This window comes from Phodopus roborovskii, unplaced genomic scaffold (assembly GCF_943737965.1).
Source record: "Phodopus roborovskii unplaced genomic scaffold, PHOROB, whole genome shotgun sequence".
Taxonomy (NCBI): Eukaryota; Metazoa; Chordata; class Mammalia; order Rodentia; family Cricetidae; genus Phodopus; species Phodopus roborovskii.
Genome location: NW_026125295.1, coordinates 11,551,010 through 11,564,605, shown reverse-complemented (window position 1 = coordinate 11,564,605; position 13,596 = coordinate 11,551,010). Strand labels below are relative to the sequence as shown.

The 13,596-nt window shown below is 39.7% G+C and overlaps 1 protein-coding gene across 1 annotated transcript in view; it reads left to right on the top strand.

The window, feature by feature from the left end:
• Window positions 1–13,596, top strand: part of Lrrfip2 (LRR binding FLII interacting protein 2) — a 98,377-nt gene that overhangs the window by 62,920 nt on the left and 21,861 nt on the right. The window contains exons 17-20 of the mRNA XM_051203266.1: window positions 4,051–4,095; window positions 5,557–5,673; window positions 8,114–8,185; window positions 13,350–13,520. Of these exons, the coding sequence (XP_051059223.1) occupies window positions 4,051–4,095; window positions 5,557–5,673; window positions 8,114–8,185; window positions 13,350–13,520 (405 nt within the window). The remainder of the gene's footprint in view (window positions 1–4,050; window positions 4,096–5,556; window positions 5,674–8,113; window positions 8,186–13,349; window positions 13,521–13,596) is intronic.

Sequence of the window (13,596 nt, the reverse complement as noted above, 5' to 3'; positions counted from 1 at the left end):
CCTAATAGGTAGTTGATATGCATACCTAGCCTACCATTCGTTCTGGGTTACTTTTTACCCCTTCTTGGTTTGGATAAATCTATGAAGTGTTAGACTTTAAAAGCTGAATAATAAAGTATGCCACTTGGTAAAATACCACTGATTTTCAGTAGCCTGAAAGAAGCTGGAGAGATTTTAAAGTGGACTCTGGCATTGATCTGAGGTACCCTTCTGGTGGAAGCAGAGTGTGATGGAGGCACCTGGGTACCCACCCTGCAGATACACATTGTGACCTGCCTGCTGAGCTCATTTCTCCAGCCCCTCCTCCACCTGGCCTGGCAGCACACAGACAAGCCATGTTCTGATTGTCCAGTACTTTGGAGGGTATGAGAGGTAGTGTTCTTCTTGGAAGCACAGAGATCGTTTTTATTGGCACTTCTCTTACGGTAGGAAGTTGCTATTTCTGAACTGTTTTAATCCTAGAAAATAATCTTAATTATTTTCATTGCAGTCCTAATTGTTCCACATTACTAGCTTAAATTTGGCCATATAGCAATCTCATCTTGCTGTGGATCGAACTAAGGACTTTGTCTATTGTGAAATTAGAAGCTGGTTTCCCAGTTATTCTGAGGTGTTGCTTATTTGATTAACCTGTTGAGTAACCTCTTTTTACTTTTTTAAACCATTTTCATTTATTTTGTGTATGTATGTTCATGTGAGCATATGGCGTGGAGCACAGGTTTAGGTCAGTGGACAGCTTGCAGGAGTTGGTTTTCTCCTTTCATGTGGCCCTGGGGATTGGACTCGTGTCATGAGGCGCAGTGGCAGTGCCTTGTACCTGCTGAGCCATCTCACATGTCCCTTGGTACCCACCTTTTTCATAGGTACAACTGAACTTACCGAGTATGCCTGTTTTCACTATAGCTTGTTCTCTGTCAGTCTCACAACTCATGATGCCTGAATTAGTGGCTATATCTTTTGTCCATTTAGTTCTTGGCAGTTTGCTTTAGTAATTATGTAGAAATGAAGAATGTTACAATTTGTGTCCTCCTGCCTCTGTCAAATACCTCTGTAATGTAAGCAAAAGATTACTCTGAACAGGACTTTTAAAGTTTTCCTGTTATTTTATAGTCTGAGACCCATTGCCTTTTGTATTTTTAAGTACCTATGAAATACCATTATTTTTGCTTTTTGATAATGTCCTCTCAACTGTCGACTCTCTGTAACGTAAAAGCTGTTCACTTTAGTTCATCACACTGAAGCAGGTGAAAGGGGATTTACATTGGTCAGTCCTTCCCTGTCCTCAGCTCTGCTTTTGCAAGATGCTTTCTAGCTGCCACTGTGGGCCCATTGTATGCTCACAGGGTGATAGATAATCCTGGATCCAGGAGGTGCTGGGAAAGGTGCCAGCCAGTTCTACAACATTACAGGACTCATGTCTTGTTCTGTAGGTCAGGGTAGAATAAAGGAAAAGAGTATAAATGTGTGCTGACTTACTGTTCATTGTACCTGTTTTTTGAAAGAAATCCTTAGCCAGATTAACTTCAGGAAATCATTAAACCCATTGTTTTCTTCCCTTCGATGGTTATGGAATCAGTTCACTTTCTGTGTTTTGTTTTTCATTAAACAAGTTTTAGATAACCTTGTCATTGTTAGGTTGAACATTCTTATTCTTAATACAAAAATCCAAAATTCATAATGTTCTAAAATCTTAAAGTTTTTGAGTATCTTCATCATGCTAAATAAGTTGGGTTGTGGTCAAACTTTAGTTACACTAAAAATAATATGTAAAATTAACTTATGTGTATAAAGTATGAAATGTAGATGCATTCTATGTTTAGACTTTTACGTACCAGGATATCTCAGTGTGTACATATTGATTATTTCCACAAGTGGAAAAAAATCCTAAATTTGAAACACTTCGTTTCCCAAGTATGTCAAATGAAGGATATTTATTAGAAGTTAATGGATAATTGTGATCTAATGAGTACATTTAACAAACAACACTATAAACACTTATTTAGAGTCTGCTTTCATACCTTAAGCATGATTAAATTTTATTGCATTTAAAAAGCCTTTTCAGGATCTGGCAGGTACTTTGAGCCATCATTATAAATATTAGCTTGTCATTGCAGGACACCTGTATAGGCTGAAGGGGTCTCTGGCCCATTGACTGCAGCCAGTGTGATTGGACTGCACTGGCCTGGCTGCTGCTCTCTGCTGGCACAACATTCCTCAGCTTTGGTGCATGACCAGCTTGAATTGCGACAGCTGGGATCTGTTAGGATACAGTAGCACGACAGAGTCAACACTGTGGTGGCTTCAGTACTGCAGCCTCAGAAATGTTAAGATTATTCCAAGGCGAAGCCTAGTAAAATGGGTGAATTTGGGGGCTGTTTTTATAAGACAGATGTTATCAAGAAGGGGTTCAGATGGACTTGAATATTTTAATTTTGAGTGCTTCTTTTCTCATTAACTGAGTAGCCGAAAAGAATCAGAAAATACTTATAAAAATATAGCAACTTTATGAAGATAAACATCTTTACTTTGAGTGAGGTTGACTATTGGGCAGCTTTGGTCAGGAGTGGAGCTTGAGAGGGGTTCTTCCTTGTTTAGAGCAGAAGGGGGCAGTATTAAGCCCCAGCTGTCATTGCTTGCTTGTTGTAGTACATTTCATGTTATTTTTAACTAAATCCAAATAATTTAAAGTGATTTCCTTTTGAAAGTATTACAGCAAGACGTGAAACTTCAAAACCCAGCATTTGTATTACTGATAAGAGTACATATTGAGTAAAAGGTCTTTATTAAACAAGGTAACTGGGTAATAAAAACACACTAGAAACGTTCACATCTGAGCAAAGGCAGACATGCTTCCTGTTTTCGTCATTAACTGAAGAAGGTCTTCAAACCTCTTTCTGGACTGGGCTTGGAAGGCTGACCTCAGGGTTCAGGGCTGGGGATACTTTATTTTCATTTAGTTTTACCTTCCTGTGTTACCTTTCCCACTATGGCAAGTAAATATGAATGCTGGAAGTTTATGAAACATGCTCAGATACAGCTGGGGCAGTTAGTAATGGCTCAACCTCCAGCAAAATTTTTTTTTGCCTTAGCTGTAGTTAGGATTTTGGAATAAATCTTTAAAGGGTCCTTCCTTTTTGAAGCAGGTCTGGAAAGCCAGGGAAACCCTAGTTAGCAGCAGAAGACGAGTTAGTCTGATGGTGGCATGTTGAGATATATGCCACTGTGGAGATACCAAAATAAGTGAAGCCTGTGAGTAGAGATGGGTGGAGTGTGGATTCTGAGCCTTATACACTAGGCATGGTACTTTTCCTTGCTGGAGTACAGAGAAGGATATGTAGATACAAGGCTTGCATGCCAGAGATCAGAAAACAGAAGAGAAAAAAGGTGGAGGTTGTCTTTTGACATTGCTAAGATTTTGAGAGAGAGACTTGGGGTTGATGGTCCTTGTTATAGCAGGGCCTGGTGGTGTGGAAGGCGGATTTTTTAAAAATTTTTATTTAAATTAAAAATCAATCTTATTTTATATACCAATCCCAGTTCCCTCTCCCTCCCAACCTTCCATTCCCTGCACCATCCCTCCAACCACTCCTCAGGGAGGGTGAGGGGAAGATGGATTTCTTATACTCTTTTGTACTGCTTGAATTTGCTATGTGTGTAAGAAAACATGTTTATATAACCTGCTTTTGTCATTTAATAGTTTGTATGCATGCGTTCTGTGTCTTAATAATGTTTAAAACTTCTTTTGTATTGTCTGTTGCAGTGCTTGTATTGGGAGCTGTATGAAGTTTTTCTTAATGTATTTATTAAATACCATGAAAAGAAAAATCTATCTAAACAATCTAAATTTTTGAATTTATGCAGCTTGCTTCCAGCAACGAACTAAAAATTCTTGACATTTTGTTATGACTTTTATTTCAGTTTTTATGTGTTTACTTTTGGTTCACACATCACTGAACTTAGAAAACTCCATTGAGATTGCTTGACTACCCACAAAACAAGAGTCGGCATGCTGGATATCTTCTTGATCTTCTTATCTCTCTTTTTTTCTAGTTGGATGAAAAATCGGATAAACAGTATGCTGAAAATTACACAAGAGTGAGTATAAAATCCTTGATGGGATGGTGCTCTCAGGGTCAGCCCCATGCTTCCTGTAACTCATCCATTCTGTTCAGCACAATTGGCCAATAGAACTGCCCTTCCCATCATCTGTTTCCTGTCCTTGACCCCTCAGAATTCCTCCAGCCTTAGATCATGTGAAAATCCTGGGAAGAGCGAAGCCTGCGTTTTATTTCATGGGACGTCATGCCTAAAGCTTTTGGCTATTCCTTTGATTCCCATTCTCTAAAAACTGATATTGACAAGCCATTAGGAATGGACCAACAAATCCATAGCTTTGATTTTTTTTTTTTCCTCGTAGCCTACTAACTCCCATGTGGAGGAATACCTTTGTAGTAAAGTTTTTGTTTTTTAAACATATTTTTAAGAAGTTAGGGAAATGATCTACTGTGTTATTATTGGGGGGGGGCGGTTGGGACAAGGTTTCTCTGTGTAACCTTGGCCATCCTGGAACTTACCCTGTAGACCAGGCTGGTCTGGAACTCACAGAGATTTGCCTGCCTCTGCCTCCTGAGTGCTGGAATTAAAGGTGTGTGCCATTACCTCCTGGATTTACTGTATTAAATTTTGTAATGCAAAGCACAACTATAAGCCTGTGCAGTTTTTTTTTTAACCACACTCTAGAAAAAACAAAATAATACTTAACCCAAATAACCAACACATTAATCAACGTTGATGTTTTGTTTTGTGATGTTTGAATCAGGGTCCTAGGCTGATCTTGACTTTCTGCCTCAGCCTATTGCTGGAATTACAGTACTGCACCACCACACTCCACTTGTAAATGATTGTGATGTACTTTGTTCACTTTTTTTTCCTATAATAACCCTTCAAAATCTGGTGCATATTTTATACTCACATCTCATTTGGATTAACTATATTTCAGGTGGTTTCATGTGGCTCTTGACAAATATTCCAGCTAGCACAGATCTCTGCTATTTATTAGTCACAAGTGTGGTTTTGGAGAGAGCAGTCTGAATTCATAGCGGTGTGAGATGTTCTTGCTCTTAGCTACAAATAGGTTCATCCTTGTCAGCAGAGATGAGCTGCTTAAGCAATGTTAGGAACTATAAAGTAGGGAAGTACTAATTAGACATTAGTTATAAAGCTCTAAAACAACTCTACATTATCCCGACAGCTCACCCGAGTAATGTTTGAATGTAACAAAGATAAGCCTAGAATACAAAAGCTTTTATAAAAACTATTTTCACCTTTGAATTTTGAATATCACATTCTGATACAGTGTTTGAGATAATGAAATGATACTTGATATGGCTGGCCCCTTCTCTCTCTACAAACCAGTGTAATTGCCAATATGAACTACACTTGGTAACATCTGGACGATATTGTTAGAATGTTTGTCTGACGCTCACCTGTTCCCAGCACTCTGCCCCATGTTTAATCTTCATGGCAGCTCACAGTGTCATTCTCTCTCTTTTCCAGCCTTCATCTCGAAATTCTGCCTCAGCAACGACACCTCTAAGTGGAAACTCATCCAGACGGGGCAGTGGGGACACGAGCAGCTTAATAGACCCAGACACCTCATTAAGTGAACTTCGGGTAACCCACAGTTTGTCTGCCTTGCAAAGCAGCTTTGGATTTTCTGTAGTTCATGGAGCCTTTAACACTTCATGTGACTTATGATGAACAATACAGGGTTTCTGTAAGACATGGCTATCACAGCTTAAATCCCACTTGGATGTTTCAGGGCGGAAAGGAAGGGAATCAGATCATTCTTTTTTCAGTTATCTTTTCTGAAGATTTGATGGCATTGCAATGGATTCTGCCAATGACAAACCGTTATACATTTGGAAGTAATTCCTTAAGAATGTCCTTGCCATGTTTTAATTGGAAAATATTTGGATTTACAAAGAATAAGTAGACTATGGGAATTATTATCCTTTTGAGCCATTATCATATTACACAGTATTTCATAGTAAAGTATAATATTTGGACAACAGAAATACTCAGGTAGTAGAAAGTTTACTTGATCCATTAGTTGTGTCTTCATTTTTACTAGCCCTTTTTTTTGAGAAAAACTCTGCACTCACTCACTCACTCACCCACCCACTCTCCTTTGGCAGTGGATATGTAGATATCCAATCGGATTCTGGCCTTCAGGAGATCACCATTCACTGAAAAGACAAACTGATTTGAACCACTTAAGCCAGCTAATAGTGTACAGTGGTACCAAGAACAGGATAAGTTAGTTCAGAAAGGCATCATGTAAATTGGGCCAGTAACAGGGAAAGCAAAAAGCTTTTCAGAGACACATGCTCAGAGCTAAGTCTTGAAGGAAGAATAAAGTAAAGCAAGGAAGCTGGAGGGAGACCTTGAAGGTTGTGCTGGAGCTCAGGATAACAAAGGAGGAGTGTTGCTGGTGAAGAACGCAGGGGGGTGGGGTGAGGTAGGTGCAGGTGGGATAGGGGTACGGGGGTACAAATGACAACTGTGCTGTATTGGATAGGTAAGATGCATGGTTTGATTTGCATTCTTAAAAGTAACTCTTGCCACAGTCCTGAGGGAGCATTAGCTGGCAGGAGATAAGTAACCCAGGGTTGGACAGTGAGGACACAGGGGAGAAGATGTGAGCAGCTGGCCCAGAAGTGAGTGTGCAATGCTAAGATTAGGATGGGCATTACTCAAGAGAGAGGGAAGATCAAACAGGTATCTGCCTTTTGCCCCTTTCCTTTTCTTTTTGTAAAGGGGAGCTTGCTCGTGTTAATGCGGATTGTCCTGAGCAGGTGGAAAGAGAGGCTGAGAGCTGAGTGAGAGGAGAGGACAGCTGACAGCAGCATCTGAGCTAAGAGGACAGTGAGCACGCCTGTGGCCATGCCTTCCCACTGTCACCTAGCAGAGGAGCTCCATCGTGGACTGGGGCAGGTGCCTGTCGTCACTGTGCAGGGCAGCAGAAAGTGAGGAGCTGTGGAAGAGCAGCAGGGAGGAGAGTTGATGGGTAGTGCAGCTATGCCTTGGGAGGGTTAGCGTTCTGAACTCTATTGCCCAGGCATAAATACTGGGGACCCAGTGTTTGGATAAGGAAAAGTCTGGCCTTTAGGGGCTGCATTCTCATGAGACAGAAGGACACTGAGACAGCTTCTTCCAGTATTGAACTTAGGTAGCTCCTATCATGGTGTTTAGCATTTGTTTAGTTCCCCCCATCCCCAAAATAACATGTGAGGTGAGATGAGCTTTTGGGTCCTAGTGTCTGACTCCCAATGGCCCTCTAGGAAAATGTCTGCTGAATGAATCAGTGAGTGCAAGGCTGGCCAACCTATCACAGAGGGAATGGGGTAGGCAGGGAGAGCACAGAGTGAGATGGTCTCCTTTGTTGCCTTTGCTGCACTCAGAGTCCTGCTGCAGTTACAGCCCACCTTGACTTTACATGACATGATTGGACACAATATTTTCCATTTAAAAGCTGGTCCTTTTTAAAAGAATTTATGGAAACATTTGAAGCAAATGCTCTTCTCATCCCTTGAAGATATCCTCCAAATAGAATCTATTATTGGAAATTGTTTTCATTGTATTTAATTTCCTCCTTTTTCCCAAATTAATGTGCTCAGTAACTAAGTGATTTAAAAGTAACTTAGTTTTTATACTGTATTACATTTTTTGAAATTTGTGCATGAAGAATAAAATTTGCTTCCAGTTAATTTACTTCGTATTTTACTAGTTGCAAATGAAGTATTATACTAAGAAATATTTGTGAAATTAAACTTTTATTTTCAAACATTATAACCTATATACATCTTACTATATCTATATCTATCTACATATATATTCTTGCTCCCATTTTCTAATGCTATTTCCAAAGAATTCAGTGCCAAGAAAGTATTGATACTGGATTGATTTCTCTGGCTCACTGTTTGAGAGTGGAGGGTATTTGAATTTTTATATTTGGATTTCTCCAGTTTTAGTTGAACTAAATTGTGTCTTCATCCGATTCCTCTGAGTTTTGAGATATATTTTTGCGGCGGTTCCTTCCTATGTCCTGCAGGACATCTATGACCTGAAGGACCAGATACATGATGTAGAAGGGAGATACATGCAGGGGCTTAAGGAACTGAAGGTACAGGGCTCCTCATAGCCCATGCATGCTCTGTACGCAGAAGTGTTGATAATGGTCCCAAAGTCCATTAACGTGCTGCTCATAGCTTTACTAACAGTGTTTGTCCTTGAAGCATGTGCTTAACCTGCAGTGTACAAGACAGGGAAGCTTGCAGTCTGGGCTTATGTGCAATGTTTAGTGTGGGTTTGGGGGAAATCTGAGCAGAAGATAATCTGACTTGTACTTTTATTATTCTGAGATAGGGACTCTCTGTGTAGTTCAGGCTGTGGTTCTCTTGCTTTGGCCTCAATGCTGGGATTCTGAGTGTGTGCTGCCTCAGCCAGCTCCTTATAATTTTTGCGACTTGTTAAATATTTAGTTGTCTCTTGGGTCTTAACCACAGAAACTTATAACAATACCTAAAAATATTCTAAGGGTATTTTTTATTGAGAACTAGACCTTGAAATTCTTTCCAGTTCAATGAAAACATTGCCTGATTCTGTCCCCAAGTCCAGCCAATCTTAGAAGTGGAGGGAGGAAGCCATATTATGTCCCTTTGGGAAGAGGGAACATGAAGCATGCATCCCGATTCTCTTTCTAGCTGTATGTAAATTAAGATGACTCATGTTTAGTGTCTTAAAGACTTCAGAGCTGGCAAGGTGGCTCAGTGAGTAAAGCAGCTCACCACCAAGCCTGATGTCCTGAGTGGGACCCCTGGAACCCACAGGTGGAAGGAGAAAACTGGCACCTGCAATTATCCTCTGACCTCCACATATGTGTCCTGGCATTTGTGTGTGTGCATATGCACACACATGTATCAATAAAAACGTAATTTAAAATTCTTAAGAGATCTGGTCTTTAAAAAAAATAATTTGGAAGTCAATTTGAATGACCTTTATCTATTTCCAGCAAGGATGTCTGTACATGCCAGTGTAAATGTTTCAGGCAGACATCTGGTTGTAATGTCTGGTATTTGGTTATGCCCCTCTTCCCACATTTCAATATAAAGTTCAAGCTGGATATTGTAAAGAAGCTAAAGGTTTCTTTAAATATGACAGGCTTAAGATCCAAACACCAGCAAGTCTCTAGAAGAGTGAATGCAAGGCACTCCAAAAGGTGAATCAGCACACGCCACATGCAAACAGGCTCATGAGCAAGATTTCCTGATTCCTCCCTGTCATGATCTGAATTAATTCTACTGCCAATCAATCCTGTATGTTAGGTCCATATATACTTAATGTCTTATACAACAGCACATCCAGATAGCAATCAAGTGAGTCAGAGGAATTCCTAACTGCCTTTTGCCATTTCATTTAAAACATTTTCTTCATATTTTATATCATGTATATTATATCATATATATTAACTTCACTGAATAAAAAATACCAACTAATTTGATTTGCAATTTGAACAGGTAAGATGCCATCTCTTAATTATCTTTTTTTGGTTTTTCGAGACAAGGTTTCTCTGTGTAGCTTTGGTGCCTGTCCCGGAACTCGCTCTGTAGATCAAGGCTGGCTTTGAACTCACAGAGATCTGCCTGCCTCTGTCTCCTGAGTGCTGGGATTAAAAGCGTGTACCACCACTTCCTGGCACCCTCTCTTAATTCTTATCAGTGTTACTGAACTTGAATTTAGATTTCTATTTATCCTTGGAATGATTCATTTAATTGGAAAAAAATTGTAACAAAAATGTATCTGGTTGTTGATTGGCATGTCTTATTAAGAAGGAGTGTTGCTTCACTACTTATGACATTGTTCATGATTATTACGATTACTTTTGGAGTGTTTTCCCTAGACTCCCTGCCACCTTTCCTTTAATAAGGAGTGTTACAATGTTTTCCTCATGCCATAGAGTATCCTGATAGTACCTACTATTGCTTAGAAAATATAGTAATAGTATTAAAAAGCATAAGTGATCTAAAAGATCAATGAACTTTCTCTGGGCACCAGTAGTGTATCTGATCTACTCACCTCAGATAGGACACTAGAGTGATGTTTCTCCTCCAGCCTAGCTTGGTGAGCTGGTGAGTTTCTGGGACTTGCTTACAGGAGCATAGGTGACCCCTGAGACAGTTGTAGCACCGAAGTCACCCCATCAGGGATTTAGGCTTCCCCAAAGCTGCAGATGCCTCCCTCCAGTTCGGTTCCCACAATCTGTATACCCCTGCATCTTCCTAGGTTATATGCATCTGGGGCAGAAGTATATTCCACTGGCAGGGAGGTGCAGAGGGGAGGGAATGGCTGGGAATTTTAGTGAGGATCTAAATGATCTCTCCACCTTTTCTTACGAGAGAATGTCAAAGGTGCTAGAGTTACCTAGGTGCTAGGAACTAAACTCAGAGCAGTATTCCCTCTTAACCACTGAGCCATCTTTCTAGCCAAAACAGGCCCAATCTGCTGTGGTTAATTTCAACTACGCTGATTAAATGCTAATGGCAATTACACAGGAGGATGGTGTTTCACAACAATTACTGTCTGACCAACCTGCAGCCCCTGTGTTGTTCTCATGTGTAAGATGGAGAGGACTGGAAACAGTATGTGCCCTGATGGTGGACTTACCTACTCAGTGCATTGTCTGTAGTAAGGCAATGTGAATACGTGGTTCTTTTTATTGATTGATTTCGTTTGACTGTCTAGACAGTGTTCTTCTGTTCATACCTTTTATTTGTAGGAGAGTAGGAACAGGTCATCTCTTTAAGCTCAGAAAGAACTGTTGAATGAAGAGTTAATGGACTAGGAGGAGTCTTATCAGCTATTAGTTGCATAGTATATGAAGTATTCACTTTATGCATGAACTAAGAATAAAATGAAGGTACTGAGTTCAGGTACTTCCCAAGCTAGTAGAGGGCTTCACAAAATCACCTGAAGCTACTTACAATAGGAATCAGTGTCTCTACCTCCAGATTTGATATTCAGTGGATCTGAGATGGGTTGAAAATTTGTGTTTTCATAAAAACTGCCTCAAAAATATAAGATTAAGATATTTTTCCATCTTGGCTTTTGAAAAGTCTCTCTTAAAAACATTTATTTTTAATTTATATTTGTGTATATGGGTGGTTGCCACAGAGACCAGAAGAGGGCATCAGATCTCTCAGAGCTAGAAACACTGGTAGTTGTGAGCTGCCTGTTAGTAGGTGCCAGGAATCAAACTTGGGTCCTCTGGAAGAACAGGAAGTGTTCTTAACCACTTTTTAAGAGTCTGTGATGATTGGGCAGTGGTGGCTCAGGCCTTTAATCCCAGCACTTGGGAGGCAGAGGCAGGCAGATCTCTGAGTTCAAGGCCAGCCTGATCTACAGAGCAAGTTCCAGGACAGGCTCCAAAGCTACAGAGAAACCCTGTCTCGAAAAGCCAAAAGAAAAAAAGAAAGAAAAAGGGTGTTAATTGCTTTTTACAGGAAAATCATGTTGCACAAAATTTTTTACATGATCCTATGTGTATCATGTATTTTGTCCATGTTTCTAGTTCTTGAGCTATTTTGGATTCTGTTATTCATGAATCACATCCCATTTTATATGCTACTGAACTATAATGAGGACTTTTTTTTCCCTACTGTTAGCTTCTTGGATAAAATTTGGTAATACATGAATAGATATCATTGAATTTGTACCTTCCTATAGTTGAATTTTTAAAATATGGTTTTAGTTAGATGTTTCCAATACTATTTTTAATCATACCTATATTCAGTTCTGGTTTGTGAAGCATAGAATTATTAGATCATGTATCATGAGCTTAGAGTGTTTGACATCTAAGCAACTGTCAAACTGTTTCCTGAGTAGCCACTTCCACAAGCGGTATAAGGAACCCAGCTCCACTGTACTCTCCCTAATCACCCTCTCTTTCAGGGGGAAGGAGCTTGCTACCGATTGTGTGGCTCTTCTACTGAGCATATGTCCTCAGCTCTGTGATGAAAGATTTGGTTATGGATTCTAGACATTTCAGTAGATGAGACATAGGATCACACTGGTTTTAGTGTGCATTCCCTAATAAGTAACGTTGCTGACGTGTATCCATGTACTTCTTGGACATCCATGTGCATTGCCCTCTTTAGGGAATATGCCTATTCATGGTGTCATCGCCCTTAGTTTTGACCCTTTTTGTTGTTGAGTCTGTAATGAGATGGATGCAAGTCGGTTATCAGAACACTTACAAATGCTTTCTCCTGTTCTGAGGATTGCCATTTACAGTGTAAAGTTTTAAATTTTAATAAGGTCGCCTTTTTTTCTCTTTGGCTGATAGTGCTTTTCATATAATTTTTATTTAAGAAACCATTACCTATCCAGAGTCTTGAAGACATCTGTATTTCCTTTAGAGTTTTATGTTTAGCTTCACATTTAGCTCTTTGGTTCATTTTGAGCTAATATTTGTGAGTAGTGTTGGGCAGTCGTTCATCTTCATTCATCAAAAGAATGACGTCATCCCAGCATCATTCATTCTTTTTGTATTATGTGGACACCTTTGTTGAATAACTGATTATATGGAAGGTTCTGGAGTCCTAAGTCTATTAAATGATTTTGGTTTGTTAAACATTTGTACTAGTTAAAAAAAAAAAAAAAAAAAAAGTATCTCTAAAAGTGATTACTTTCTTTTTTAAAGTGATTACTTTTCTAAATGAGTTTTTATTTTTATCTTCACTTACCAAGTTTCTTGTTTTTTAAAAAAAAATGTATATTCTATTTTAGGTAAAAGCTTTTGAATTATATAAAATTCCAGGCACTGTGTGATAGCTCTTAAGTAATTTAACATGTTCATCCCATTTACATTAGCATCATGTACACTGAGGAAATGCTGAAAACAGAAACCCCAAAGTGGCAAAATTCAGAAGTCTGTGGTTGTGCTGAGAGAGACTCTGTGCTCTCAAACGGCTGCATTCCAACCCCAGCCACCTACTTGCTAAGAACTAAGAGAAACTCTTCTGGCAATATTAATGCCTCTACATTTTCTACTTCTTAAAAACACCTTTCCTGCACACCTTTCACTGCTGCTTTACTTTGTGTCGTGTCCTTGGCATCAGTGTCTCTCTTTCCTCTCTCTGCTACTGTGCATGCTACTGAGCAAGGAGTCCCTGGCCTGCTTGTATTATGTGGAGTGATTCTTCATATGTGCTCGGCTGAGCTTTGCTTCTGTGTTGCTCATGTGCAGCCACCATGTTGTAGATATCAAGCTGATGATTTTTGCCATTTAGGAGTCTCTGTCTGAAGTAGAAGAGAAATACAAGAAGGCCATGGTATCCAATGCACAGCTAGACAACGAGAAGAACAACCTGATCTACCAGGTGGACACCCTCAAGGACGTCATTGAAGAGCAGGAGGAGCAGATGGCAGAGTTCTACAGAGAAAATGAAGAAAAGTCAAAGGTAGCTGTTCATCTGTCTACTATGTTCTTGGTTCAGAAAATCAAAGCCTGGTGTTTCAAGAAGATGGGGTTGGCAG